The sequence below is a fragment of the Gymnoscopelus braueri genome (assembly GCF_963280865.1).
Source record: "Gymnoscopelus braueri genome assembly, contig: SCAFFOLD_143, whole genome shotgun sequence".
Taxonomy (NCBI): Eukaryota; Metazoa; Chordata; class Actinopteri; order Myctophiformes; family Myctophidae; genus Gymnoscopelus; species Gymnoscopelus braueri.
This window is the reverse complement of record NW_027660932.1, coordinates 117,693-145,325: the sequence shown is the minus strand read 5'-3', so window position 1 is coordinate 145,325 and position 27,633 is coordinate 117,693. Positions and strand designations below refer to the sequence as shown.

Sequence of the window (27,633 nt, the reverse complement as noted above, 5' to 3'; positions counted from 1 at the left end):
ACATCATTATAGCTACAGTACTAACCTACATCATTATAGCTACAGTACTAACCTACATCATTATAGCTACAGTACTAACCTACATCATTATAGCTACAGTACTAACCTACATCATTATAGCTACAGTACTAACCTACATCATTATAGCTACAGTATTAACCTACATCATTATAGCTACAGTATTAACCTACATCATTATAGCTACATTATTAACCTACATCATTATAGCTACAGTATTAACCTACATCATTATAGCTACATTATTAACCTACATCATTATAGCTACAGTACTAACCTACATCATTATAGCTACAGTACTAACCTACATCATTATAGCTACAGTACTAACCTACATCATTATAGCTACAGTACTAACCTACATCATTATAGCTACAGTACTAACCTACATCATTATAGCTACAGTACTAACCTACATCATTATAGCTACAGTACTAACCTACATCATTATAGCTACAGTACTAACCTACATCATTATAGCTACAGTACTAACCTACATCATTATAGCTACAGTACTAACCTACATCATTATAGCTACAGTACAAACCTGCATCATTATAGCTACAGTACTAACCTACATCATTATAGCTACAGTACTAACCTACATCATTATAGCTACAGTACTAACCTACATCATTATAGCTCCAGTATTAACCTACATCGTTATGGCTACAGTACTAACCTACATCATTATAGCTCCAGTATTAACCTACATCGTTATAGCTACAGTACTAACCTACATCATTATAGCTACAACAAGTCTTCAAACAGCCAGCATTTCCATCATTACTGGTTCCAGACAGGAAGGCTGTCCTGAAGACTCTTTGTGAGGCTGAGCTGGTTGCAGACGAGCACAGGAACCACCAGGCCAGTTTGCTCCGTCTGGGAACGTTGACATGATGTCGTTTCCACAAAGAGAGGAGATCTGCCAATAAACTGACCTGATGAAGATCCATCATGGATCTAAATGTTGTCTGTGTTGTGTTTGTTAGCATAAACCATAGCATGGTGTGTGTTCTATATGTGGAAATTATGTTCTGCTCTTAACCATCCACTGTCTATAAGACCTTTGTATTCATTGAGTCTACAATGTGTCACTGGAGAAGTGACATCTATGGCATCAGAAGAAAACATCGCATCACCAGTAGATCCACAGTTATTTGTATTTGAGCAGTATAATGCCAATTATTAATTATTAAGTGTTTCAATGTATTACTGTGTATAACATGACATGGTCAATAAAATAAACAAGACAATGTTTTTCTACCACACATTTCACACAAAGACTAATCATAGTGTTTACAAACGATAACTATCTTTGGCATTAAGGGTTTAGTATTTACATAAGAAATCTAGTTGTATATCAGACTGAATACATTGAAGAATGTGAACATACTGACCAATAAACAGAATCTGTTATCAACTGCTCTGTAAACACAGTCATTTGTGACTCAGAACACAGTCGTATATAAAGTGACTTTAACCTGATTCATGCTACGGTGACAAAGTGTCATGTGACATGTGTCAATCGATAAATACAAACAGAAACTAGAAAAAGTGCTCCTCGGAGCACAAGTCTCCGCCAGGTCAGGTAGGTTATTATGGCCTCCTGGTGGCGCTATAATAGGCCAATGTGAAAAGGGTGCCATTTATTCCTAGGCTGTGCACGGCAATCGGACACTGCATGCATGATTTGAGGCATTTTGTTCTAAAAACGTGTTTTGCTAATTTTGACCTGCTGGTGGCGCTATAACATGCCGATGTTAAAAGGTTCCTCAACGTAGTGCAAATGTGCATTCAAAGTTTCACCACAATCGGACGCTGCGTTCATGATTTGCGGCATTTTGTTCAAAACGGGCCACTCCTGCAAACATTACATGTCAATGTTAGCCAATCAGGATGGAATATGAAAAATCAAACAGATCCGTCTTGATCACATGACTATAGAGATCATGTGTACCTATTTGCGTGAAATTTGGATCAAATCTGAAGGCTTAGTATCAAAAAATGTGTTTTACATAAGTCTGCCTCCTGGTGGCGCTATAAAAGGCAAATGTGAAAAATGCAGGGCAAAGGTTTTTCCTTGGCCTCTAGAGAGTGTGCATACAAAGTTTTACACTGATCGGTGTAGTTATAGGTAAAAACACGAATCGGCCTGTTACAGCGCCACCATGAGGCTGATTTGAACATTTTCAAATGGCATTTCTTCCTCGGCCTAATGGGAATGTGTGAGCAAAATTTCACGGAAATTGCATGCTGTGTTCATGATTTGAGGCATTTTGTTCGAAACGGAGTACTCCTGCAAACTTTGAAAGCCAATTTTTGCCAATCAGGATGGAATATGAAAAATCTGAAATTAGCCGTTTCTTTTAATGACTATAGAGATACTGGCCCTCATTTATCAACGCGGTGCAGCCCAAATAATGGCCGTAGGGCGAGATCACCGCACCTTTCGGCATTTATCAATATATCCTGACGTGGGCTTCATCCTACCATACGCTGAGATCTCACGTCTGGTCGAGACCAGTTGTTGACGTTGGCTGCGCCCGTTTATTCCATTCTAGACCTGCGGAGCAGCATTGTCTGACTGTCTGACAGGCATCTGGACACATAATCCACTCCTAAATGTATATCTACACACTAATAATTAATCCCTGTGAAAATATAACATTTTATAAAGTAATTTAAACAAACTGCTTTAACAGTCATTCAGTTGCATTGGCTATTTTAAAATAGCAGATCTGCAAGCTCAAAAACGGGTCGCATCGCAACGCGTTGTGAGCTTGTAGATCTGCTATTTTCAAAATATACGAGCGCTTTTGCGTCGGGACTCGGGAGTCCCGCGGTCGGGACTGCCGACGATCTTTTCATGGACAGTGAGGTGTACAAACTTACAGTAGCTTGTCCTAAGTTATGGAGTTATGTCATAGAGAGTTTTGAAGTCTACAACCTGGCTGGGTTAACGATATAAACCCGACGCTCCAATCTCTTACTAACGTGGCGGAATCACTGCCGCGGAATGACTGCCGCCCGTCCGAGTCTCACGGGGAATATCCTACATGACTGCTTGTGCACTGCTCGGTATGGGTTAAATAAATTAATATACAAACGTATTCCATTCATGGCGATGTGATTGGTATCATAATATGTCATTCATGTAGGCTACAAGCCTAAGTGACAAAGATTGTACCGCTACGGATTACATGAAAGACACAGTTGGGCGTGTGTGTGTGTGTGTGTGTGTGTGTGAGTGAGTGAGTGAGTGAGTGAGTGAGTGAGTGAGTGAGTGAGTGAGTGAGTGAGTGAGTGAGTGAGTGAGAGAGAGAGAGAGAGAGAGAGAGAGAGAGAGAGAGAGAGAGAGAGAGAGAGAGAGAGAGAGAGAGAGAGAGAGAGAGAGAGAGAGAGAGAGAGAGAGAGAGAGAGAGAGAGAGAGAGGTGAGGCGTGTGCGTGTGCGTGTGCGTGTGCGTGTGCGTGTGTGTGTGTGTGTGTGTGTGTGTGTGTGTGTGTGTGTGTGTGTGTGTGTGACTTGACAGGCAGCGAGGCGAGGCGAGGCGATCGGGGGAAACTCTTTCTTATTGGCTTTTGATGTCTTTGGTCGTATTCTGATTCTTCTTCATGTCGTAAAATCGGGGCGTTTTGAGAATATTTAAGGGCGTGTTATTTAAATGACGCTCGTTTTCAGACGTGAGATTTATCAAAGCTCCGACCTGATGTACGCCAGGATTGGCTGTGTAGGATCCGTTGATAAATGTGACTTTGACGTTGGTGTACGCCGAATATATGGAAAAATATAAGCCGGTTTATACGCTGCGTTGATAAATGAGGGCCACTGTGTACCGATTTGGGGGATTTTTGGCCAAAATCTGTAGGAGTACTGTCCAAAAATGTGTTTTGCAAAAAGCGGCCTCCTGGTGGCGCTATAACAGGCCCATGTGAAAAATGTGGGGCAGAGGTTCTGCTCTGGCATCCAGGGAGTGTGTGTGCACAGTTTCTCTGCGATCAAGCCAACGGTGCCAGAGATTAGCTGTACACAAAATGACAGAATGACGGACGGACACACGGACACACACACGGACACACGGACACACGGACGGACGGACAGGGGCGAAAACATACTCTCTCCGCGACACACGGACGGACGGACAGGGGCGAAAACATACTCTCTCGCCATGCCTTTCGGCCTGGCGGAGACAATAATGATTTTGTCACTGAATCATAAATCAGTCTTTACCGAGGGTGACAAAGACCCAAGTTGGTAGAAAACTAAGGGATCCTCCTTTGGACCCCCCCCCCCTTTCTGTGTTCAGCATCCCTTATAATGGTCATTAAAATGACCCAATGGTCTGTCTGTCTGTCTGTCTGTCTGTCTGTCTGTCTGTCTGTCTGTCTGTCTGTCTGTCTGTCTGTCTGTCTGTCTGTCTGTCTGTCTGTCTGACTGCAACAGAAGAACACATAATTATCTCTGTGTTGATCATTATTCAAGGTAAACTATAATATGAAGAAATAAACAACACATAAGCAGACCTACAATATCATCATTTTTAATCAACACAGACATGTAGCCTACAGGTAACACGATAAAAATAAACAAAGCACTTGTTCAATGCAGTCACACTTTTACTGTAAAAGGTCCATGTATGCACATTCAAATGTAATCAAATGTACTGTACAGTATGTGCCCTGGCTCTTTCAGTCCTTCTATATAAAAACAAAAAATATAAACATATACAACAATGTAATAAAATAGCAGATCTACAAGCTGACACTTTGTCAGCTTGTCTAATATAATGCCATAATCTTTGGGAGATGTCTAATATAATGTCATGCCCAAAATAGTGACAACAGATTGAAAGTGGTTAACACAGTATGCAGATCCACTGATACAGAATTATTAACAAATCCATAAACTGTGGATGTGTTGAACTGGAATGTTACAATTTATGTTGAGTTTTAACTAGTTTTCCCAAAGTATTTAATTAACACTAATGTTAAAGCAACAGATCTGTAGTCTGAGACAGGATAAACATTTTCTTTTGTAAAGCCACAATATGTTTTCTTAAAGCACTTGGACCCACACAGAGAGACAATGACAGGTTCAAATGTGTGTAAAACATTTGACAGTTTACTAGAGCAAATCTTAAGAACAGGAGAAGGGAAACCGTCTGTGGGCTTTTGACGCATTTAAACACATCAGTCTGTGTCTCTTGATGTGTTAGCTTGTTGAGTGACAGCTCTACAAGGTTTCTATGCATCATGTTCTGCTGGTTCTGAATTACACTCAGAGCAGAGATAGAACCTGTTCTACAAGGTTCTGTGCATCATGTTCTGCTGGTTCTGAATCACACTCAGAGCAGAGATAGAACCTGTTCTACAAGGTTCTGTGCATCATGTTCTGCTGGTTCTGAATCACACTCAGAGCAGAGATAGAACCTGTTCTACAAGGTTCTGTGCATCATGTTCTGCTGGTTCTGAATCACACTCAGAGCGGAGATAGAACCTGTTCTACAAGGTTCTGTGCATCATGTTCTGCTGGTTCTGAATCACACTCAGAGCGGAGATAGAACCTGTTCTACAAGGTTCTGTGCATCATGTTCTGCTGGTTCTGAATCACACTCAGAGCGGAGATAGAACCTGTTCAGTCATCTGGCAGGGAAGCTGTGGTGATGTTCATAAAACCACCTGCTTTGGGTTTGTAGTCAGTTATCACTTGTAGTCATTGCCACATGAACCTGGAATCCCTGCCGGTGTGATGATATTCGAGTGATGATATTCGAGTGCTCCTCTGTGGGCAGCTGAGTGCTGCCCACAGAGGAGCGCGGAGGTGGGAGTAGTTAGGGGTTTTGCTCAGGGACACGTTGACACATTGTTGAGAGCTGGGATCAAACCTGGGACCTCCGGAGTCCTAGGCGGGCTCACTAAACATTCAGCTATGGACGCAGCTATCAGAATGTGTTCCACCACCAGTGAAACGGACTGGGAGTTTACTTTTACCATCACACACGTTTACCACCACATCCACGTTCACAAACTTCCACATCAGTGCATCATGAGTTCAGTTCATCAGGAAACCTACTGCCCCACATGTTACCTTGCTGGTTGTTTCACACAAGTGTTCTAGTCATTTCACAGAGAAGCCGTCAGGTTGTATGGATCTGTCCAGGAGGTTAGAGGTCAGGTTGTATGGATCTGTCCAGGAGGTTAGAGGTCAGGTTGTATGGATCTGTCCAGGAGGTGAGAGGTCAGGTTGTATGGATCTGTCCAGGAGGTTAGAGGTCCCATTGGGAGATAATACAGCTTGATTATCTGCCCTGATCTTCTGCTGGAATTTGAAATTATAAAAAAGAAAAAGCATGTCACACACAACTCAAAAAGATTGGACTAAAATAAGGATTTGAAGTAGTTGGTTCTTACCCAGATCATTAAGAAGAAACTGTTCCTGCTTTTGCAGAGAATCATAGAATGCTGACGTTGCTTTTTTTCCTTTTCGACTTATAACATCAAGGAGTATTCTCATTTGCTCTTGACTGGGTTTGGCTTCCCTGATTTTGTTATACGTCTCATGTCCGAGAATGTCTTTTTCAAAGAGGTCATCTGCTATACACAGAACCTCTGTGACACGCTGAATCAGGGCACTCCAGTTCTTCTTCACAAAGTTAATTTTCATGTCTGTCAACAACAAATAAGTCAGACTATTACTGTATGATATTTGTCTTCTATCCTCAGAAATTCAAAGCTCTTGCTAAAGATTAAAGGCACTGATGGTTGAGAGAAAAAATACATCAAACATTATCTCATTGTCCATTTGATTTTGGTTTGATTTCAGGTTTGAATACACAGGTCAGAGACAAGTAAAGATCTTACCTGTTGTCTGGCTAATCTGAGGTTCTTTCACACCTGATGCACCTGAGAGAAAACAACAATCAGTTGATATTGTAACAGAAATGACTTTCATGTTTATGATGACAAGAAAACAAGCATTCTCTAAAGCCACACACACACACACACACACACACACACACACACACACACACACACACACACACACACACACACACACACACACACACACACACACACACACACACACACACATTGATTTGTAAAGTAGAAAGGTCAACTGGAATGCTTTCAGAACCATGAACAGTAAACTAATCAACCAACTATAGCTGGAATTGTGTTTCCTCACCATACGGATGCGTGGGGTTTAAATGGTTAAAGGACCACTCATTTCAACATATCTTCATATAATTGGTCCTCACTAATGCACATTATAATATGATACCCCTTTTTTTCTACTCAGTCTGTGTCTCAGAGGAGAGCTGTGGACAGTTCAGAAACCTGCCTACCAGTGACATCATCGTTAGGCAGAGATTTAAAAAAGCTTTTTTTATTTAATTTTTATTAACGACAACAATGGCTTCCATTATAGCATGCTAACTTTCCAGGAATAGAAGGGCTTCAGTTTCTTTTAAAGATTTGTTTTAGTCTTTTTCTGCCTTGGGGAGAGGGAGAGAGACACGCAGCAAAGGTCGTCGGGAACGGGACTCGAGCCTGTTACACGCTGTCAGGCTACATTGAGCCTAGGTGCCCCAACCTCTAGGCCTAGCCTGCAGTTTCTATTAGCTTGGATTCCCCATCGATGTCACTGGTAGGCAGGTTTCTGAACTGTCCAAGTCCTCCTCTGAGACACATTGGCCCTCATTTATCAACGGAGCGTATAAACCAGCGTATATTTTTCCATATATTCGGCCGTACACCAACGTCGAAGTCACATTTATCAAAGGATCCTATACAGCCGATCCTAGCGTACATCAGGTTGGACCGTTGATAAATCTCACGTCTGAAAACGAGCGTCATTTAAATAACACGCCCTTAAATATTCACAAAACGCCTCGACTTCACGACATGAAGAACCAGAATACGACACAAAAAATGCATGAAAAGCCAATAAGAAAGAGTTTCCCACACACACACACACACACACACACACACACACACACACACACACACACACACACACACACACACACACACACACACACACACACACACACACACACACACACACACACACACACCTTTGTCTTTCATGATCCGTAGCGTAGCGGTACAATCTTTGTTGTCACATAGGCAGGCTTGTAGCCTACATGAATGACATAATATGATACCAATCACATCGCCATGAATGGAATACGTTTGTATACCCATTTATTTAACCCATACCGAGCAGTGCGTGTTCGAGTTACACTAAATAAAGCAGTCATGAGACTCGGGCGGAATGCAGTGATCCCGTGCCGCCACGTTAATATTGGAGCGTCGGGTTTATATCCTTAACCCAGCCAGGTTGTGTAGCCTACATAACTCTCTATGACATAACTCCATAACATAGGACAAGCTACTGTAAGTTTGTAGACCTCACTGTCCATGAAAAGATGGTCGGGGCTCCCGAAAATTCTCTCGCAGAAGCGCTCGTATATTTTGAAAATAGCAGATCTACAAGCTCACAACGCGTCGCGATGCAACCTGTTGTGAGCTTGTAGATCTGCTATTTTCAAATAGCCAATGCAGCCAGATCTGCAAGCTTAACCGAATGACTGTTAAAGCAGTTTGTTTAAATTAGTTTATAAAATGATATATTTTCACAGCGATTATTTATTAATGTAGCTATACACATTTTGGAGTGGATTATGTGTCCAGATGCCTGTCAGACAGTCAGACAATGGAATAAACGGGCGCAGCCAAAGTCAACAACTGCTAGCGACCAGACGTGAGATTTCAGCGTACGGTAGGATGAATCCAACGTCAGGATATATTGATAAATGCCGAAAGGTGCGGTGATCTCGCCGTACGCCAATTATTTGGTCTGCACCGCGTTGATAAATGAGGGCCAGAGTGAGCAGACAGACATGGCACCATATTATAAAGACTATTAGTGAGGACCTTTATATGAAGATATTTTTTACTAAATGGGTGAAGTCGTCCTTTAAACCATTAAGACCTGAGGCCGATTCTACAAATGCCTTCTAAATCAAATCATATTTTTCAAATATGTTAATAAATAGCTGATGTACAAGTTCACAGCGCGGCACAAAGTGATGTGCTGTGAGCTTGTATATCTGCAAAAAAAATTTATAGCCAACGCAAAAATCTAAAATGACACATGCTTTCCCGGTTTTAATGGGTTAAGTAACACTGTTTTCATCTAAATGTTAAACTCTATTCCTCCAGTACAGTCAGTATGTTAAAATAAATGCTGTAATAATAGTTTGAATGATATTAGAAACAGGAAACTAACCTGCAACCTGCATTACACCTTCATTACTGAATCCAGCAGGGAGGCTTGGTAGTGATGCTGTTACACTGGACACATCACTCTGTATGTAGAACAAAGAAGACATTAACATTTTACAATCACACCATGTTATTAGTTATCATTTGTAAAATTGATAAGCATTATGTCTGGATTATGGAAGCTTTGTTCATGATAAAATCAACAATAAATACATTTAGAGGGAATGATCAATAGACTGTCCTGAACCAGATGTGTTGGAAATATACATTGATTGTACGAGTTGTCCGTTATTATAAATGTTATTGGAAAGAAGAAGAGTGTGTAAAGTCAGTCTCTTTGGCTGTCAAAAGTGTAGCTTTTGTCCCAAAGGACTGTCAATTCTCAATGAACAGCTCCCTATGAAGCTTGACCAAATGAATACATGTCAATATTATGTGAGCATAATAACTTCCTTAGAAAGTTCTACTGTATATCTGAGATAGATGAGTGTTAGACAGGTCATTAGTATTGAGTGTCTGTGTCACTACAAACTACAACTGACTCTCTCATCTCCTTTCTCTTCTTTCATTCTTCTTCTTGTCGGTTTTATTCTAAGTCAATTTATTTTATATTGTTTTTATACTATCTTTTCTTATCTCTGTACTCTTATCTGTACCTATCTTGTGTTTTACACTTACAGCTGTTGCTGCTACAACAGCTGAATTCCCCCACAGGGATTAATACATTATCATTATCATTCTTCAGCGGTAAATGTTTTCTTTCTTTTCAGTCTTTCAAACAGTGTCATGTGTCTTGTCTCATGTCCCACCTTGAAGTGTCCTGTGTCTCTGACAGAGCTGTCTTCTCTTGAGACTGAAGGTTCAAAGTGGAACAAACTGTTCCTCGTCACCATGTCTTCTGTTTTCTCCATCAACTCTGTCACTTCTGAAATGTCCAACTTGGCACCATGTAGAACATGGTACCTGTAGGCACATTTCTCCAGGATCCACCTCAGAGGTTCTCCTTCAGACTCTATGTACTCCTCAACACGTCTCCCTCCCAGCCACCATCCCCACATGAACAGAACCAGAGTGTTTCTCCAGACTCTGTCCCCCAGCAGCTCCATGTGTTCCTCAACTGATCTCCTGTCAGCTTCAGAGAAACTGGACCTGACATCAACAGTCACCAGGACAGCGTGGGGTCCAGGAGAACACAGAGTCACACCGTGTAGAAGGACGTCTTTGGTCTTCTGTGATGGAGGTGTAGTCGACCAGTCTGGACAGATCACCACACTCACATTTCTGTCATCAACTGGTCTCTGTTGTTTGACACATTGTGTCAGTTTAGTCTGGGTTTTAAACTCCTGGAATATGAGGTTTACTGTATGTTAGTCATAAAATGCAAAACCTTCATTCTATTCTGTCCTCAATGAATACATTAATATATTATTAATGACAATCCAGTAATATGATTGTAAATGGTCCATTCTGCATAATGAGTACTTTTATTTTAGTTTGGTACAGTGACTATATTATTATGACAATACTGTTCTTGGTCTTAAAGGGATAGTTCACCCCAAAAAAAGTACTTTATTTCTGTAGATTAGTCACCCCATGGAGACTTGAATTCATGGATATTTTTTAGTTTTTGTCTCATTCCTAAGACAATAATTTGATGACCAGCGGACCGGTAGGCAGCGGTTCCGGTAGGAGACACAAAGGAGAGTCTTTGTGTCTCCTACCGGAACCACTGACAGTCATCAAATTATTGTTTTAGGAATGAAACAAAAACAAAACAATATCCATGAATTCAAGTCTCCATGGGGTGACTAATCTACAGAAAGAAAGTACTTTTGGGGTGAACTATCCCTTTAAGCCCTATTTTATACTTTGGCTAAAGCTCAAAACATGTTGCTATGAGACAGGTTGTGAGCTTGTAGATCTGCTATTTTCAAACAATGCAAGAATAAATTGGGGGGGGGGTATGAAAAATGATTAACCCATTAAGACCGGGAACACACCTGTGTCATTTTTATATACAAGCTCATAGAGCGGCACTCGGTGCCGCGCTATGAGCTTGTAGATCTGCTATTTTTTTTTTTAATCGTGAAAATGTGTGCAAATCTTTGACTATATATTTTTAAAGCAAACATTTGTAACTCAAATCTTTGTTTCTGGGGGATTCTAGGTCTTCTAAATCCTAACAGTTTTTTGAAAAAACTTATGTTGTTAATCAGTGGTTTTCAAACTTTTTCATGTCAAGGACCCCCAAAATGTTATGTATTTGGCCGCGGACCCCCATCTCAAAATATGTTCTTCGAGGGACCCCCCGGAAGCAAAGATTTGAGTTACAAATGTTCGCTTTAAAAATAAAATACATATATTTTAAAATTTCCGTGATAAAAAAAAAGCCGATCTACAAGCTCGTAGCGCGGCACTCGGTGACGCGCTACGAGCTTGTAGATCTGCTATTTTTTAATTGCCAAAGAAATCTAAGTAACATAGATGATGCTTTCCCTGTCTTAAAGGGTTAAGACACCAGGGTGGAAGTGGTTAAACATTCATGACAGCAGATACTTTCACATTAACATCAGAAAACATTTATATTTGATCTCTTCACTGTTTAATTCTTTCATTATAACATTCATATCATATTACTCACCTTGAATTGAGTCCATGTAAACACACCGTCCTGCAGAATGACATTTCCAGCTCTGTTCCTGTCCTCCTGCTCTCCACCAACCAGCATCAATCTCACATCTGATAGACTCTGATGTTCTCCTGACACACACACACACACACACACACACACACACACACACACACACACACACACACACACACACACACACACACACACACACACACACACACACACACACACACACACACACACACACACACACACACACACACACACACACACACACACACACGCACGCACACACATATGGAAGTTCGTAGAGGACCCCCTGGAAACCCTCAAGGACCCTCTTTGAGAACCACTGGTGTAAAGTAACTAAGTACATTTACTCAAGTGCTGTACTTACAGTAAGTACAATTTTGAATTACTTTTACTTTACCTGAGTATTTCCATTTTTCATACTTCATACTTCTACTCCACTACAGCTTTAGTTACTAGTTACTTTGTTCAAAAATAGCTGATCTACAAGCTCACAACGTCACGATGCGACACATGTGCTGCTACACTTACACTGATACATTTACATTGATGTAAATATTTAGGATTGGTTTTAGAGATTGTGATATATGAATTATTAATAACATTAATTAACATTGAGAATAAAGACTGAAAATGAATACAATTGACAAAAAATTGCAAAATAATTATGAGCAGATGCTTTACTGGTGTTCAGTTGTGATTAAGTTTGAATTTTTGATTTTTATGTATTGCCCCTTTTTTTGGGGTTGTATTATTAATATTATTGTTAATAATAATTCACCAGCCAGATTGGAGACAGACAGACAGAAAGACAGACAGACAGACAGACAGACAGACAGACAGACAGACAGACAGACAGACAGACAGACAGACAGACAGACAGACAGACAGACAGACAGACAGACAGACAGACAGACAGACAGACAGACAGACAGACAGACAGACAGACAGACAGATCGATCACCTTTAGAGCTAGCTTTCAGAGTGGTCAGTTTCCTGGTCAGTGTCTGGACATGTTCCTCTATGTTCCTCTTCCTCTCTGACATCTTCTCACAAACATCTCCATCAGCTTCACAGTGTCCACCTCTGTTTCCTGACATCATCTCATCTATCTTCTGCAGCAGCTGTGTGACCTGAGTGTCATCTCTCTTCTCATTGTTGAAGACATGGTATCTGTTCCCACATTTGTCAACAAGCCAGCGGAGGTCTTCTCCTTCAGCCTCAATGTGCTCCTCAATGCTTCTGTCTCCCAGACGGTCTCCATGGGTGAACAGTACCATAGAGTGACTCCAGAGACTCTGTGACAGAAGTGTCATGTGTTCCTCTACTGCTACTCTCTTTGCTTTGGTGAATGCTCTATCAAGACGAACCGTCAGAAGAGCAGCATGTGGTCCAGGAGGACAGAGACACACACTGTTCTGGATCTCCAGTTTGTCCATCTCTGAGGTGTCCTGTAGTGGACTGTTGTAGAACCAGCCTGGTGAGTCCACCACTGTCACCTGTCTCCCTGCTACTTTACCCTGTCTCACCTCACACTGCCCTGACCTCAGTTCAGTTTGAAAACCACTTCCTGTCAGAATGGTGTTTCCTGCTGAACTCTTCCCGGATAACCTCTCTCCCAACAACACAATCCTGAGGTCAGTCAGTTCTGTCAGAGAAAACAAGTCCTGTCACACAACAGTGAAAATAGCAGATCTACAATTTTATTTGCAGGTGAAATGTTATTGTTTAAACATGCTAACCCGAGTGTCCCTACTCTTTAACTGCCAGAGTAATAGTGTAATAGTGTTACGCTACTGCCAGTGAAAACGAGCGATTTTATCAACCTTTGAAAAATCATGGAATATTTTGTGTGAATGCTATCCGCACGGTGATCCCCTCATTACACACACAGGGGTCTCGTAGAATGGGTGGGGGGGGGGGGGGGAAATGATCCGATAGCGGTAATCCGTTCCATAGTTGTGGCAAGTTGAAAATAGCATGTTTTGCCAAAAATATATAGTGTAAAAAAAAGGTACACAGGATCCGAGATAGAGCATTTTAAAGCAATAAGTTAACCAGGGAGTGAATGGAGCAGCACATCTTTGGATGGCGTTATCTCTGGTTCTGTGTGATTTTTTTTCTTTTTTTTCAAAACTCATCCAAACTCGTCCTTGGCAGGCTGGGCCATAGCAGAATTTGACTAATTAATTCATCCATGGCAGGCAATGAGTTAAAAAAAAGTTTTAAAAGTCTACATTATAGTGAAAATAGCAGATCTACAAGCTCACAACGCGTCTTAACACAACACGTTGTTAGCTTGTAGATCTGCTATTTTCACTATTTGGCATAAGATGAGGCATAGGGCTTTAATCACATGAAACCTAGCATCCCTATCCTGTGGAAATAGCTGATCTACAAGCTCTCAACGTGTCGCGTTGCACCGTGTTGTGAGGTTGTAGATCTGCTATTTTCACTCTATTTAAATGTTTTAAAAATAATAATAAAAAAGGAAGTGTTTTGGACATACAGCAACGATATGTTTAAAACATTGTAGTTTTGTTCCTCAACCACTAAACCACTTCAACCCTATACTTACCCCCAGGGGACTATACTAGGCCTCCTCCTGTTTTCACTCTATACTAAATTATTAGCACAAAATAGCAGATCTACAACCTCACAACACGGTGCAAGCTTGTAGATCAGCTATTTCCCCAGAATAGGGATGCTAGGCTTCATGTGGTTAAGCTCTATATACTTCATCATCATAAGACAAATAGCGAAAATAGCAGATCTATAGCTTATAGATCAGCTATTTTCACTATTTTGGGGATTATAATCCTTTTTTTATAGGGACACCCGGGTTAGCATGTTTAACTCATTAAGACCTGAGGCCGATTCTACAAATACCTTCTAAACCAGCAGTTCTAAAACTTTTTCATGTCAAGGACCCCTAATGATATGTATTTGGCTGTGGACCCCCATCTGATTTTTTTTGTGCCAGGGACCCCCAGGAGAGAAGATTTGTGTTAAAGAATGTGTCAAACACGTTCAAGATTTGTTTTAAATGTTGAAAAATAGCAGATGTAAAAGCTTGCAGCGCGGCACAAACCCTTTGATATACACTTGGCCGCGGACCCCCATCTGAAAATGTTTTGTGCCAGGGACCCCCAGAGGCAAAGATTTGAGTTAAAATGTGCTTCAAAAATGTGCTTTAAAAAATGTACATATTCAAAGACATGCACACATTTTCAAGATTTTTCAAAAATAGCAGATCTACAAGCTCATTGTAGATCTGCTATTTTTGAATAGCCAAAGCTACGTGGTTAAAATGATTGTGACGCTATGCTAACTAATTTTGCAGGGGACCCCCCTGGTAACCCCCCCCCCCACTGGACCACTGGTGGTCCCCGGACCACTGGTTGAGAACCACTGGCTTAAACAATAACATTTCACCAGCAAATAAAATTAAAACAGAACACAATTTGTTTCTTTGTCAATACAATCTCCTCACATCAGAAAAATGCAATATAGGTTAAAAATGTGCTAATTGTCACTTAAACAAAGTAAACAAAACATACCAATGTGTTTTGTAGGTCCAGTTGTTTGTTTCTGAGCGTCTGTCCTCCTTTGTTCTGCTCTTCTTCTGATAGTTCTCTCCTTCTCCTTCAGTTCCTCTGAGACGTGTTCTTCTGTCTCATAGAGACAACCATTACTAGTCACCATCTGATCTATCTTCTCCAGCAACTCTGTGACCTGACTTCTATCTCCTCTGTCACTAATGTTAAGAACATGGAAGCGACCTTCACATTTCTCAGTGAGAGATCTTAAGTCAGAGTCAGATCTAATGAGATCAGTGTTCATGTTGTTTTTATCAGCTACAGTGAACACCACCATAGTGTGTTTCCACACTCTGTCACTGAGGAGAAATCTCACATGCTCCTCTGCTGACATCCCTGTTCCTACATATGGGTCGTCCAATCTGATCACTAGGACAAAGGCATGGGGTCCTAGAGGACACAGATTCACACTCTGTTGGATTTCTAACTGAGTCAGTTTAGGGGTCAGATCTAGGGGACGATTAGACATCCATCCTGGACTGTCTACCACAGTGACCTGTCTGCCTGACACTTCCTCTTCTCTCATGACACTCTGAGATGTTATTCTGTTTGGTTTAAAAACATATCTGCCCAGGATGATGTTTCCTACTGAACTCTTTCCACTGGGTTCACCTCCATGTCTTCCCCCGATCAGAACAATTCTCAGGTCTGAGGGGTCACCGTTCTTCCCTGGTTGGAAACAGTCAAACAATACTATTATTATTGACACACACACACACACACACACACACACACACACACACACACACACACACACACACACACACACACACACACACACACACACACACACACACACACACACACACACACACACACACACACACACACACACTGCGGTGCCCTGTTGAACCCTTAGATCAGGTCTTCAACGTTTTTCGGTCCAAGGACCCCTTAGCTGAGAGACAGATGTGGGACCCCCACTACATATTGTATAACATTGCGTTATACAGATTAAACGTTCTCATAGATTTCATATTGCTTCATAGACTTAGTTAACAGCACTATCAATATGTAGCGTTGTGTTGGATTCATGTTAATATGTATGTTCAGACAGTTTACTACTTAAACCCTCAATACTTGGAAAACTTGTACTTGATCTGCTCCTTCTCTCTCTCTCTACACCAAACCTTTGTGCAGAAAAGAGCCGACAGTCGTTGTGAGCTTGTAGATCGGCTATTTTCAGCAAAGATGTCAGCAGACCAAGTATAAGTATTAAGGGTTTAAGTGGTTTAATTGTCTTAAATTACACATTAACATGAATCCAACACAACGTCAAACAAGTCTATGAAGACAATGAAAAGGTTTAAGATGCAACATCATTATATATAATATGTAGTGAGGGTCCCTGCTTCATCTCTCCTTGGTTTGAAAAACGTTGAAGACCACTGGCCTACAGTAGGTTATATTAAAAGTTTTACTTGAGTAAAAGTACAAAAATATTAGCATCAAAACATACTTGCAGTACCAAAGTAAAAGTACTCATAATGAATAGCCTACTGTTTTTTTTGGTGAAAATAGCAGATCTACGTGTGAGCTTGTAGATCGGCTATTTTGAGCGGCTGAAGTATTAAATAGTAGGGCTTAAGTGTCTTTTATTGAGGTTTTTAAATCATTCTTCTGCATTGTAGTTTTACTCTCTATTTCAGTTTTATTTTGACATATATTTTATTTCATTATATTCAAAGGTGCTTTTATAATGTGTTTATTTAGCTGTGTCTTGATGTGGTAAAGCTTGTCTTGTTGAAATGAGCTTCACATATAAAATTGTATTGCCTGTTAATGTATATTTTGTAATAATATTTTAAATTGCAATAATCAAAATCTGCTAAATAAATGGTAGCTAAGTTTTCAAATAATTGTAGTGGAGTCAAAATTGTGGTAACACTTGCTATGCATCCCATGTCTATAATGCTTTATAAACATACAATAACCATAACGATTATGAAGCATCCTATATTAAAATTGCCTAGAGGGTCAACCGACAACGGACGGACGGACGGACGGACGGACGGACGGACGGACGGACGGACGGACGGACGGACGGACGGACGGACGGACGTGTGTATCTTGTCTCATTCAAACACCAGCTGTCAGCTGTCCTATTTTCTCTGAAAGCAAATATAAACTAGAAAATGTGCTCCTCGGAGCACAGGTCTCCGCCAGTACTGTTCCTGATTAATCCTGTTTATATTACATATTGTCACGTGTCACTTGACCAATGTTAGCTTGACCAATGTTACCACTTCAAAAAACATAAATGTCTTTTTGAAGTGACACACCTATTTATAGGATTTTATTTCGTCATGCGTCTCGCTAGCCAATCAAAAGCATTGGTGACAGCATATTGTCACGTGTCACGTGACCAATGTTAGCTTGGCTAGGGGGGGGGGGGACACACAGCGGGACGGGAACGAAAACATACTCTCCACCTCTGGCGGAGACAATGAACACTAAGTGTTATTTGACCTACTGTACCAATATATCATAATTGCTTTGTCCTGCTTTTGTCTAAGGAGAAGTCTAACTCAACCATGTGACAACCTCCAGGATAGATTGACTATGTTATCAGTTGAAAATTATGATCATATAAAGTGGTATTACTTCACAGAGGGACAATGTGGTGAGTAGCCTATTAGATCATTATCACTATTGGGAATATATTGCTGATTGGAAGTAGAATCACATGATGGCTGTTGTACGTACCACGCTGCAGGCACACACTGTTTATCCTTTTAACATTAAATCAGACCAACATAGTCTAAATGGAGTTTAGTTCAGGTATAACCTTGTGTCTACAGTATGTCCTGTAAGCCCCCTGCTGATTTCTCTAATGATTGAAGCATGTGTGTATTGTGTGACATGTTCATGTGTTTGTTGTTGAAAAGTGAACGTCAAGCCATATGTTTAACATCATACTAGTAGCCTACTGTCTATGTGTGTGGAGAGAGTTGTAACAGCAACTTGTTCACACCTTTTAACAGACTGATCTCCTGACACCATTCCTCTTATAGTCTGTAGTATTCTGCTCTGCTCTGGATAACAACGTTTAGTGTGTAGGACCTTTATGGACCTGACCTGTGTCCAATGTGGAAACCCTGGTGCCACTAGAGCTCTGATTGGATATTTTTAAATGGCTTTAAACGAATTGGCACTCAACTGGAAGAGTAACATTCATGTGCAACATTTTGGACCTCACCCCCCCCCCTCCACACACACACACACACACACACACACACACACACACACACACACACACACACACACACACACACACACACACACACACACACACACACACACACACACACACACACACACACACACACACACACTTACTTGTTTTACCTGCTGATGAGCTGCTGGTCTGAATCCCACTCTGCTTTCGTTTCCTCCATTTGGAAGACATTGTAGCCAGCTGGAAACACCCTAAATGAACATGACATTAATGTAAACCACCTACAGTATCATCATTACCTTTATTTAAACTCAGAGTACAATGAGGGACAGCCGAGGTAACAATACAGTAAAAACACAACACTCATTAGCAGAGTCACTAAGAAATAACAATAATTGTAAAGAAAGCATGAATCAGTAATGACAAGACAATACTTTAAACACTCATTCCAGGCAGATGTATTAGATTATCAGATATCTTGTGTGTGAAGTTGACACTTTGGCCTGAAGGTGGCACCAGAGACAAGGTGATGGGATCACTCAAATGGTTAGGATTCATTATGGAATGTTCAGTAGGTTTTATAGGAATCCATCCATTCTTATCTATAAATAGACATTTTAACCGTCCATGTTTTTTGTTCAGAAAAACTAAATATCCGTACAAATTGGCAATATCAACATTCCTCAGTAAGTCACTGGATTGAGAGCTGTTATAGTTTATTTCATTAGTCTAATGTTGAGGAGACATAAAGTGATGGTGAGTCTGATGCTCCGGTACAGTTTGACACACTAGCAGAGAGAACAGTTCATAACTGGATGACTGTACAGTACAGTAAACTGTACATCCATCATTTACTATAATCTGATGTGTTTACCTATAAAAACACTTGTGTAACTTCATTTAATGACATTAGTAATGATATGTTGACAGATTAGTAAGCTTTGTGTCACTCAGAGTGTTTACCTTATTAAAGTGTTGAAGAGATGAGTCCAGACTGTAAACTTCACTCCTCCAGTGTCAACATGCACTGACAAGTGATACCTGTCAATCAAGAGGAAAATGTCAATCATTCATGTGCTGTGGATCAAAGTACACATTCTAGTACACACACACACACACACACACACACACACACACACACACACACACACACACACACACACACACACACACACACACACACACACACACACACATGTACAACTGATGACATCACAACGTATTGTTGATACTGAAGTACAGTTATATACATTATAATTCCTCCATATACATTTATCCTGTATCTATTTTATTTCATTACTTTCACACATGGTGGACATATGTTTATGTTATCTTATTACAGCGTGTGGATCTCAGACTTCCATGTAACTATTGAACTTAGCTTGTCTATATGTCATCAGTCATCTATGATCTATGACGTATGACTCCCACAGAAAATCGGGGTCTCATGTGTCTAGGGGTTTGAACATAATTGTCTGTGTTCGGGGGAGAGAAGCCGGGCGGTAAAGGTGATATTGTCACAAAGCACATGCTCCTACATGCTGTCAGCGGGAGACGTTGTTCTTTTCCCTCTTGTATTTTCTTACTGTCACTTTTATATTTGTGTAAGTCATGATGATGACCAGTGGTGAAAACTAACTAATTACTTGTACTCAAGTACTGTACTTAAGTACAATTTTGAGGTATTTTTTGACTTTACTGGAGTATTTCTAATTTTCAATACTTTTACTTCTACTCTACTACATCTCAGAGGCAAATATTGTACTTTTACTCCACTACAATTATTTGAAAACTTTAGTTACTAGTTACTTTGCAGATATAATTTATTGTATCATAAAACATACATTAATCACTTTAGCCTTATTTTATACGTAGGATATTTGAAAATAGCCGATCTACAAGCTCACAATGTGTTGCATCGCAACACGTTGTGAGCTTGTAGATCGGCTATTTTCAAACATTTAAATCTTTTTACTTTTGGTACTTTAAGTGTATTTTGATGCTAACACTTTTGTCATTTTACTCAAGTAACATTTTGAACACAGGCCTTTTACTTCTAACAAAGTATTTCTACACTGTGGTATCGTTACTTTTACTTAAGTAATATATCTGAGTACTTCTTCCACTACTGATGATGACCACTGCTCACTCTTTTCTCCATGCACTGGTTTACAGACACAGACACATTGTCCTGTCACACATTATATGTTAATCTGACTGCAGATACATCCTCATATACTGTACACAGGGCCTCATATACTGTACACAGGACCTCATATACTGTACACAGGACCTCATATACTGTACACATGACCTCATATACTGTACACAGGGCCGGCTGGAGAGTCAAACATTAAACCATTTACAGATACTTTTTAACTGTCTTTTCTGACACTGAGTTCCTCACAATTACTACATTGTATCTCAGAATGCTGACTTTCTCTCATTTATAATCAGTGCAGGATTAGGTGCTTGTAGCATCTCATTATGTAATAACGGCTAATAATGTAACGGTTCATAATGTCATAAACTAAATGTAATAAAAGCAGAAACGGATATATATTTATAATATATTACTGTTAAACAGTGATATATATTTATAATATATTACTGTTAAACAGTGATATATATCTATAATATATTACTGTTAAACAGTGATATATATTTATAATATATTACTGTTAAACAGTGATATATATTTATAATATATTACTGTTGAACAGTGATATATATTTATAATATATTACTGTTAAACAGTGATATATATTTATAATATATTACTGTTGAACAGTGATATATATTTATAATATATTACTGTTAAACAGTGATATATATTTATAATATATTACTGTTAAACAGTGATATATATTTATAATATATTACTGTTAAACAGTGTCAGACAAACCTTTGCCAGGGTAGATTACATCTGGTGATGGTACAGCACGTCAGTCACCACAACTGTAAAGACAATAGCAAATATTGTTATTTAGACACAAACCACACAGTGTAACTGGACACTCATTTCTTATTACTCTACATTATGTCCCAACTTACAATGAACACACACACACACACACACACACACACACACACACACACACACACACACACACACACACACACACACACACACACACACACACACACACACACACCTTGCTGTCCAACAAAGAGCAACTTGTATTAAATATCTCTGTAACATTAACAATGTACAGTTAAAGGTAGGGTAAGTGATTTACTTTGGTTAAAATAAGTGTTAAATAGCTCTATATTGTGATAGTACTCATTGCTATGTGTTTGTTCAGTAAAAGGAGTCTCCATGTCTCTCCAGCTCTTTATTAAACAAACGAACGAAAAAGCATTTTCAGTGCTCTCTCCTGATTGGCTTAAATGTTGTCACCTACCTGAAAATGTACTATATTGTGTTTACTAAAGAGCTGGAGAGACCATGTGACCGAACAAACGCTCTGTAACAATGATTACTATCAGAATATAATACTTCAACCTTTTTAACAAAAAACTAAAACTAAAAATATATATATCACTTTAAGTGCAGAATGATTCAGGCCTGACTACAATACAATTAAGAGCAGCAGGATGATTAGGCTACTGTCAACAACAACAACAACAACTACAACAACAACAACAACATAGGCTTTTGGCTACCTTAAATGATTTGGTAAATTTAACTGCACAACATGACGCACAATAATGGTTTTACATTGTTACAGCATGTGGGTCTGTCTTTATTTCGGACATATCATTTCATGGGCCTGTGACTTCCAAGGCGGGGACACATTCATACCAAACAAACCCAAATCATTTTTGATGATCACCTGCATAAGGATAATAGCCTCTTCAAATGCAATATTAAAACGTTTCCATGAACCAGAGGCAGAGCTTTATTATCCACCTGAAACTTAATAACATGCCCATAAAAAACATCTCACTACAAGTTACCGGGCAGCATAACATAAACAAACACACATGTACTTCCTCTCCAAGTTTCACAACAGGTCCCCAAGCATACACCAGCCTCCCAACCAATCACAGAGCCTCATGCTGCTGCTAGAACCCTCCCTGTGGCTGTGATTGGCCATAACCCCCCATAGAAATACTTTGAAGTCCCCATACAGGGCTAATAAATCATTGTTTTTGCCTCCAGCTAAGCTGTGAAATAAACATGTAAACTGAGAAGTAAAGTGCACTATGGGCCCTATTTTAGCCGCTGCCTAAACTTCCATGCCAATTTTCTTTTTTACTATTTTTAAAAACATTTTAATTTAAAATTTAGTTCAACCAGCCGATCTACATCGACACGTTGTGAGCTTGTAGATTGGCTTTTTAAACTGTTTGAAAATGTTTTTAAAAATAGTAAACATGGCAAGGAAGTTTAGGGATAATGGCTAAGGCACCGGCTAAAATAGGGCAGAAACCAGCATAGACACACAGAGAGGAGAGGAGAGGAGAGGAGAGGAGAGGAGAGGAGAGGGCTGTGAGGTATCAGTTATACTCCGTTACAAGTAAAAAGTCCCGAAATAAAAATGTGCTTGAGTACTACAAGTACTACAAGTACTACAAGTACTACAAATATATATAATTGTAGTGGAGTAAAAGTACAATATTTGCCTCTGAGATGTAGTGGAGTAGAAGTAAAAGTACTGAATATTGGAAATACTCCAGTAAAGTAAAAAATACCTAAAAATTGTACTTACGTACAGTACTTGACTGAGTAAATGTACTTAGTTACTTTACACAACTGCAGATAAGAAAGATGTCAAATTAAAATGTGTTGAAGGAATGAGAAGGACATTGTTTTGGTGTCATTTTGTCAACATGGTTTCCTATAAAAAGTGTCAGTTGAGCAGAAGAGCTGCAGGTTGTTGAGAAACAAAACCGAGACAAACCGGACGTGCTAGTCTACACCACAACCACTCATCACTTCCTGTTTGACTTAAAGAGTGTGCATGCATGCGTGTGTGGGCGTGTGCACATGCGTGCGTGCGTGGCAAATGACTGACACACACACACACACACACACACACACACACACACACACACACACACACACACACACACACACACACACACACACACACACACACACACACACACACACACACACGATGTGCATAGAGACAAATTCACAGAGCGCTGCCCTGTAGTTGCGCAATCATTATTGGTGTCAGAAACACAGTGGCATAACGAGCCAACAGTGGGCCCGGACGCGCAAAGCCGTCGCTGATGGTGACTAATTAATTCCAAAGATCAGACAATCAACAATTATGGAAATGCCATAGACAAAACCTATCCATAAGAAACACTTAAGATAATAATTAAATGCAGATAGCTAGGCCTATTCATTGTGCTTGCATAACACATGGTCAGAAATTAAGTAGTTATTGGAACATTAGCCCACGTTTAGGGAGATTTGGCCTTTTATAGACAGAATTGTCGGTTCTCTGTGTTTCCTTAATGTTTAAAAAGAAAGGAAAAAGTATTTGAGACAGAACAGAACACATTGAAAACTATCGAAGCGAATAGATGCAATATTTCAAATGAAATGACAAATTCAAAAAATCAATTGAAATAAGAGAAATGCATTTTAATCTTCAGGAAATTAACAAAAAAAAATTAGACAAAAATGAATATATAATACATTAGCATTTACATTTAATCTTCAGGTGTGCTCATTCTATGACATAATTAAATTAATACATAAAAGGTCATTTGATTTAACATTTTCCAAAAATACCCCGCTAAATAATGGACAATTCGCAAATGAAAAGGCTATTTTGAAAATGTAAATGCTAATGCTTTTTAATCTTCAGCTAATACATGCATTTTATGACACAAATGAATGCATAATTAAATTCATTTTAATATTGTCCATTATTTAGCGGGCATTTTTGGAAAATGTTAAATCAAATGACCTTTTACGTATTAATTACATTCTGTCATAGAATGAGCACACCTGAAGATTAAATGTTATTGCATTTTACATATATTTGTCTCAAAAAAATTGTTAATTTCCTGAAGATTAAAAAGTATTTCTGTTATTTCAATAGAATTTATGAATTTGACATTTCATTTGAATTATGTCATCTATTGGCTTCCATAGAAAACAGCTCAAACTACGCATTTGCCACGATTGTGAACAGAGCAGCAGCAGCTCAGCAGCTCAGCAGTGTTGCCAGATTCTGCGAGAGAAATAAGCAACCAGGTCTATGAAAACAAGCACAAATTATTTTCAGATGGGGGTCTGTGGACAAATACATCTTAATCTGGGGGTCCTTGCCATGAAAATGTTTGAGAACCACTGGTTTAAACAACATTAGGAAACAAGCCCAAATAAGCAACTACACGTTAGAAACAAACCCAAATAATCAACTACACTTTAGAAACAAGCCCAATCAACTGCACTTTAGAAACAAGCCCAAATAAACAACTATACTATAGAAACAAGACCAAATAAACTACACTATAGAAACAAGCCCAAATAAACAACTATACTATAGAAACAAGACCAAATAAACTACACTATAGAAACAAGCCCAAATAAACAACTATACTATAGAAACAAGACCAAATAAACTACACTATAGAAACAAGCCCAAATAATCAACTACACTTTAGAAACAAACCCAAATAAACTTTAGAAACAAGACCAAATAAACAACTGCACTTTAGAAACAAACTCAAATAAACAACTACACTTTATAAACAAGCCCAAAAAAACGCAACCCGCAACCATCAATATTTACAACAACTTTACAGAAAGAGAAGCCCAAAGTGGCTTATAATAAGCGGACATGGCAACACTGCAGCTCAGCGCAGTCGGGGGAGCCCACGGTATCCTCGCCTCTTCTGACTTCCTCCACGTTATTATCCTACCCTCACTAGAGCTGTTGGGGGGCCGCAGGTGGCAGCAGCAGCCACGGGCTCTGCCAAACTTTGGTCAACTCAACTGTCATTGCATCTCTGTCTCTGTATGTATTTATTATTTTACCGACGGCACGGGTGGGCCCCAAATGACTCTGGGCCCCAAATGACTCTGGGCCCCAAATGACTCTGGGCCCCAAATGACTCTGGGCCCCAAATTACGCAACTGCGTCGTCTGCGTCACGGTAGTTACTCCCCAGGTCAGACCCATGTGTGCATTCTGCTCACCTTGCCAGCTATTTTACTAATTAAATGCTCTGGCAGATACAAAGTGTCACTGACTTGCATCAAGTTATATCACTTGTTCTCATTGTAAAATAGTCTATGATATTCAGCTGCAACGCAATTATTAATTAATAATTCCAACCACATCATACCGACGACGGCAGACTTAAATGATAAGGGACCACACACACACACACACACACACACACACACACACACACACACACACACACATACACGCACACTACAGAGAAATATAGACTAATAACCATGCCGTTAAAAATAAAGACAAGTTAGCCTACTTGATCTAGAAGCAAATAAGGAAATACAGTTTTATGGTCTACCTTTCTTTGGTGTGAACTGTGAAGAATGATGTTTCAAACTTTGTACTGTATTCCAAAAAGTGAATATCCATTTATCTGTGTAGGCACCACTTGTATGAGCCTCATTCATTCATAACGTGTGGAGTTGCCGCTGCCATCAAATGATACAACACTGTGATCATTATTGCCGTCACCTGTGTACAACTAACATTAATTACATGTCGTCACTGTAAGAGCACATCAAAGATTGTGCAACAGGTCAACAGGCAGCTCCACAGAATGAAGGAGTCACCCCAGCATGTGAGTGTGTGTGTGTGTGTGTGTGTGTGTGTGTGTGTGTGTGTGTGTGTGTGTGTGTGTGTGTGTGTGTGTGTGTGTGTGTGTGTGTGTGTGTGTGTGTGCGTATGTGTGTGCGTGTGTGTGTTCATATTAGATCAGGTGGTGTTTGATAGACTAGTCTACATAATCCTTATCATAAGAGTCGTCCGTCGTCTGTAGGATGTGGTTGAAATCATTAATAATTGTGGTGCAGCCAAACATAATAGACTATTGACACTTCCATTGTGACCAAGTGATATAATTTGATCCACATCAGGGACACTTTGTATCTGGCAGAGCATTTAGTTAGTGAAATAGCAGGTAAAGCAAGCAGTTTCCAAACCGCAACAGGAATCTTGCCACCTACAGGGAAGCGCTCAGTGGATTTGTCTATATGTTACAGTACGATTGGAAAACCAGTCGGATTGAAAAAGGAGCTCTCGTTTTTCGGCACGCTCTCATCCTCACTGGATACAACCTCATCCTCATGGATACAACCTCATCCTCATGGATACAACCTCATCCTCATGGATACAACCTCATCCTCATGGATACAACCTCATCCTCATGGATACAAACTCATCCTCATGGATACAACCTCCTCCTCTTGGATATAACCTCATCCTCATGGATACAAACTCATCCTCACTGGAAGAACCAAGTATAGACCTATCGACATTCTCTGGTCAAAAACCTTGTAACTCCACTTAAGCTTGATTTAGGTAAAATATTGGTGACGCTGTGCAGTGTTATTATTTTACAAACACAATTTTGTAGCTTCCTGAAAAGTAGACCGTTTACATACAGCTGTTCCACCAGTCAGCAAATATACACGTTTAACCACTTACGCCCTATGTACTTCCTTGTATGACAAACAGCAAAAATATAACTAATGTTGCAACAAATTGCTTGATTTTAGATCTGCTATTTTGTTGTTTTTGAAATATTATTTAAAAAAATCTCATTATTAACTCACCTCGGATTGAGATCAAACTGATTCTTGATGGATAAATGTTGATTCTTAGAATTTAATTTAAAGAAGTTGAGCAGAAGTTGAGCAGCACTTTGTGACTCCC

The 27,633-nt window shown here is 39.7% G+C and overlaps 1 protein-coding gene across 2 annotated transcripts; it reads right to left on the bottom strand.

The window, feature by feature from the left end:
* Positions 1-4,544: 4,544 nt before the first annotated feature.
* On the bottom strand, positions 4,545-27,633 carry LOC308081044 (GTPase IMAP family member 8-like). 2 transcript variants are annotated; one of them, XM_080457450.1, is made up of 12 exons: positions 27,534-27,633; positions 21,655-21,707; positions 19,713-19,790; positions 18,911-19,000; positions 15,533-16,240; positions 12,937-13,620; positions 11,952-12,070; positions 10,120-10,653; positions 9,315-9,393; positions 6,881-6,922; positions 6,431-6,685; positions 4,545-6,338 (listed from the first exon to the last, which is right to left on the bottom strand). In XM_080457450.1, the coding sequence occupies exons 4-12, from the start codon at positions 18,978-18,980 to the stop codon at positions 6,319-6,321; spliced, it is 2,511 nt and encodes an 836-aa protein (XP_080313576.1). In that variant the 5' UTR covers positions 18,981-19,000; positions 19,713-19,790; positions 21,655-21,707; positions 27,534-27,633; the 3' UTR covers positions 4,545-6,318. The 2 variants fall into 2 exon arrangements, with proteins under 2 accessions (XP_080313576.1, XP_080313577.1); XM_080457451.1 differs by having other exon boundaries at positions 18,920-19,000.

What these genes read in the sequence shown, in the direction of transcription:
- LOC308081044 (XM_080457450.1), bottom strand. Translation starts at nt 18,980, where the DNA reads ATGTCTTCCAAATGGAGGAAACGAAAGCAGAGTGGGATTCAGACCAGC. An exon ending in AGGTGTAATGCAGGTTGCAG is followed by an intron (nt 6,923 to 9,314) that starts GTTAGTTTCCTG and finishes GTTTTCTCTCAG; the next exon opens with GTGCATCAGGTGTGAAAGAA. An exon ending in GTTTCTTCTTAATGATCTGG is followed by an intron (nt 6,339 to 6,430) that starts GTAAGAACCAAC and finishes TTCAAATTCCAG; the next exon opens with CAGAAGATCAGGGCAGATAA.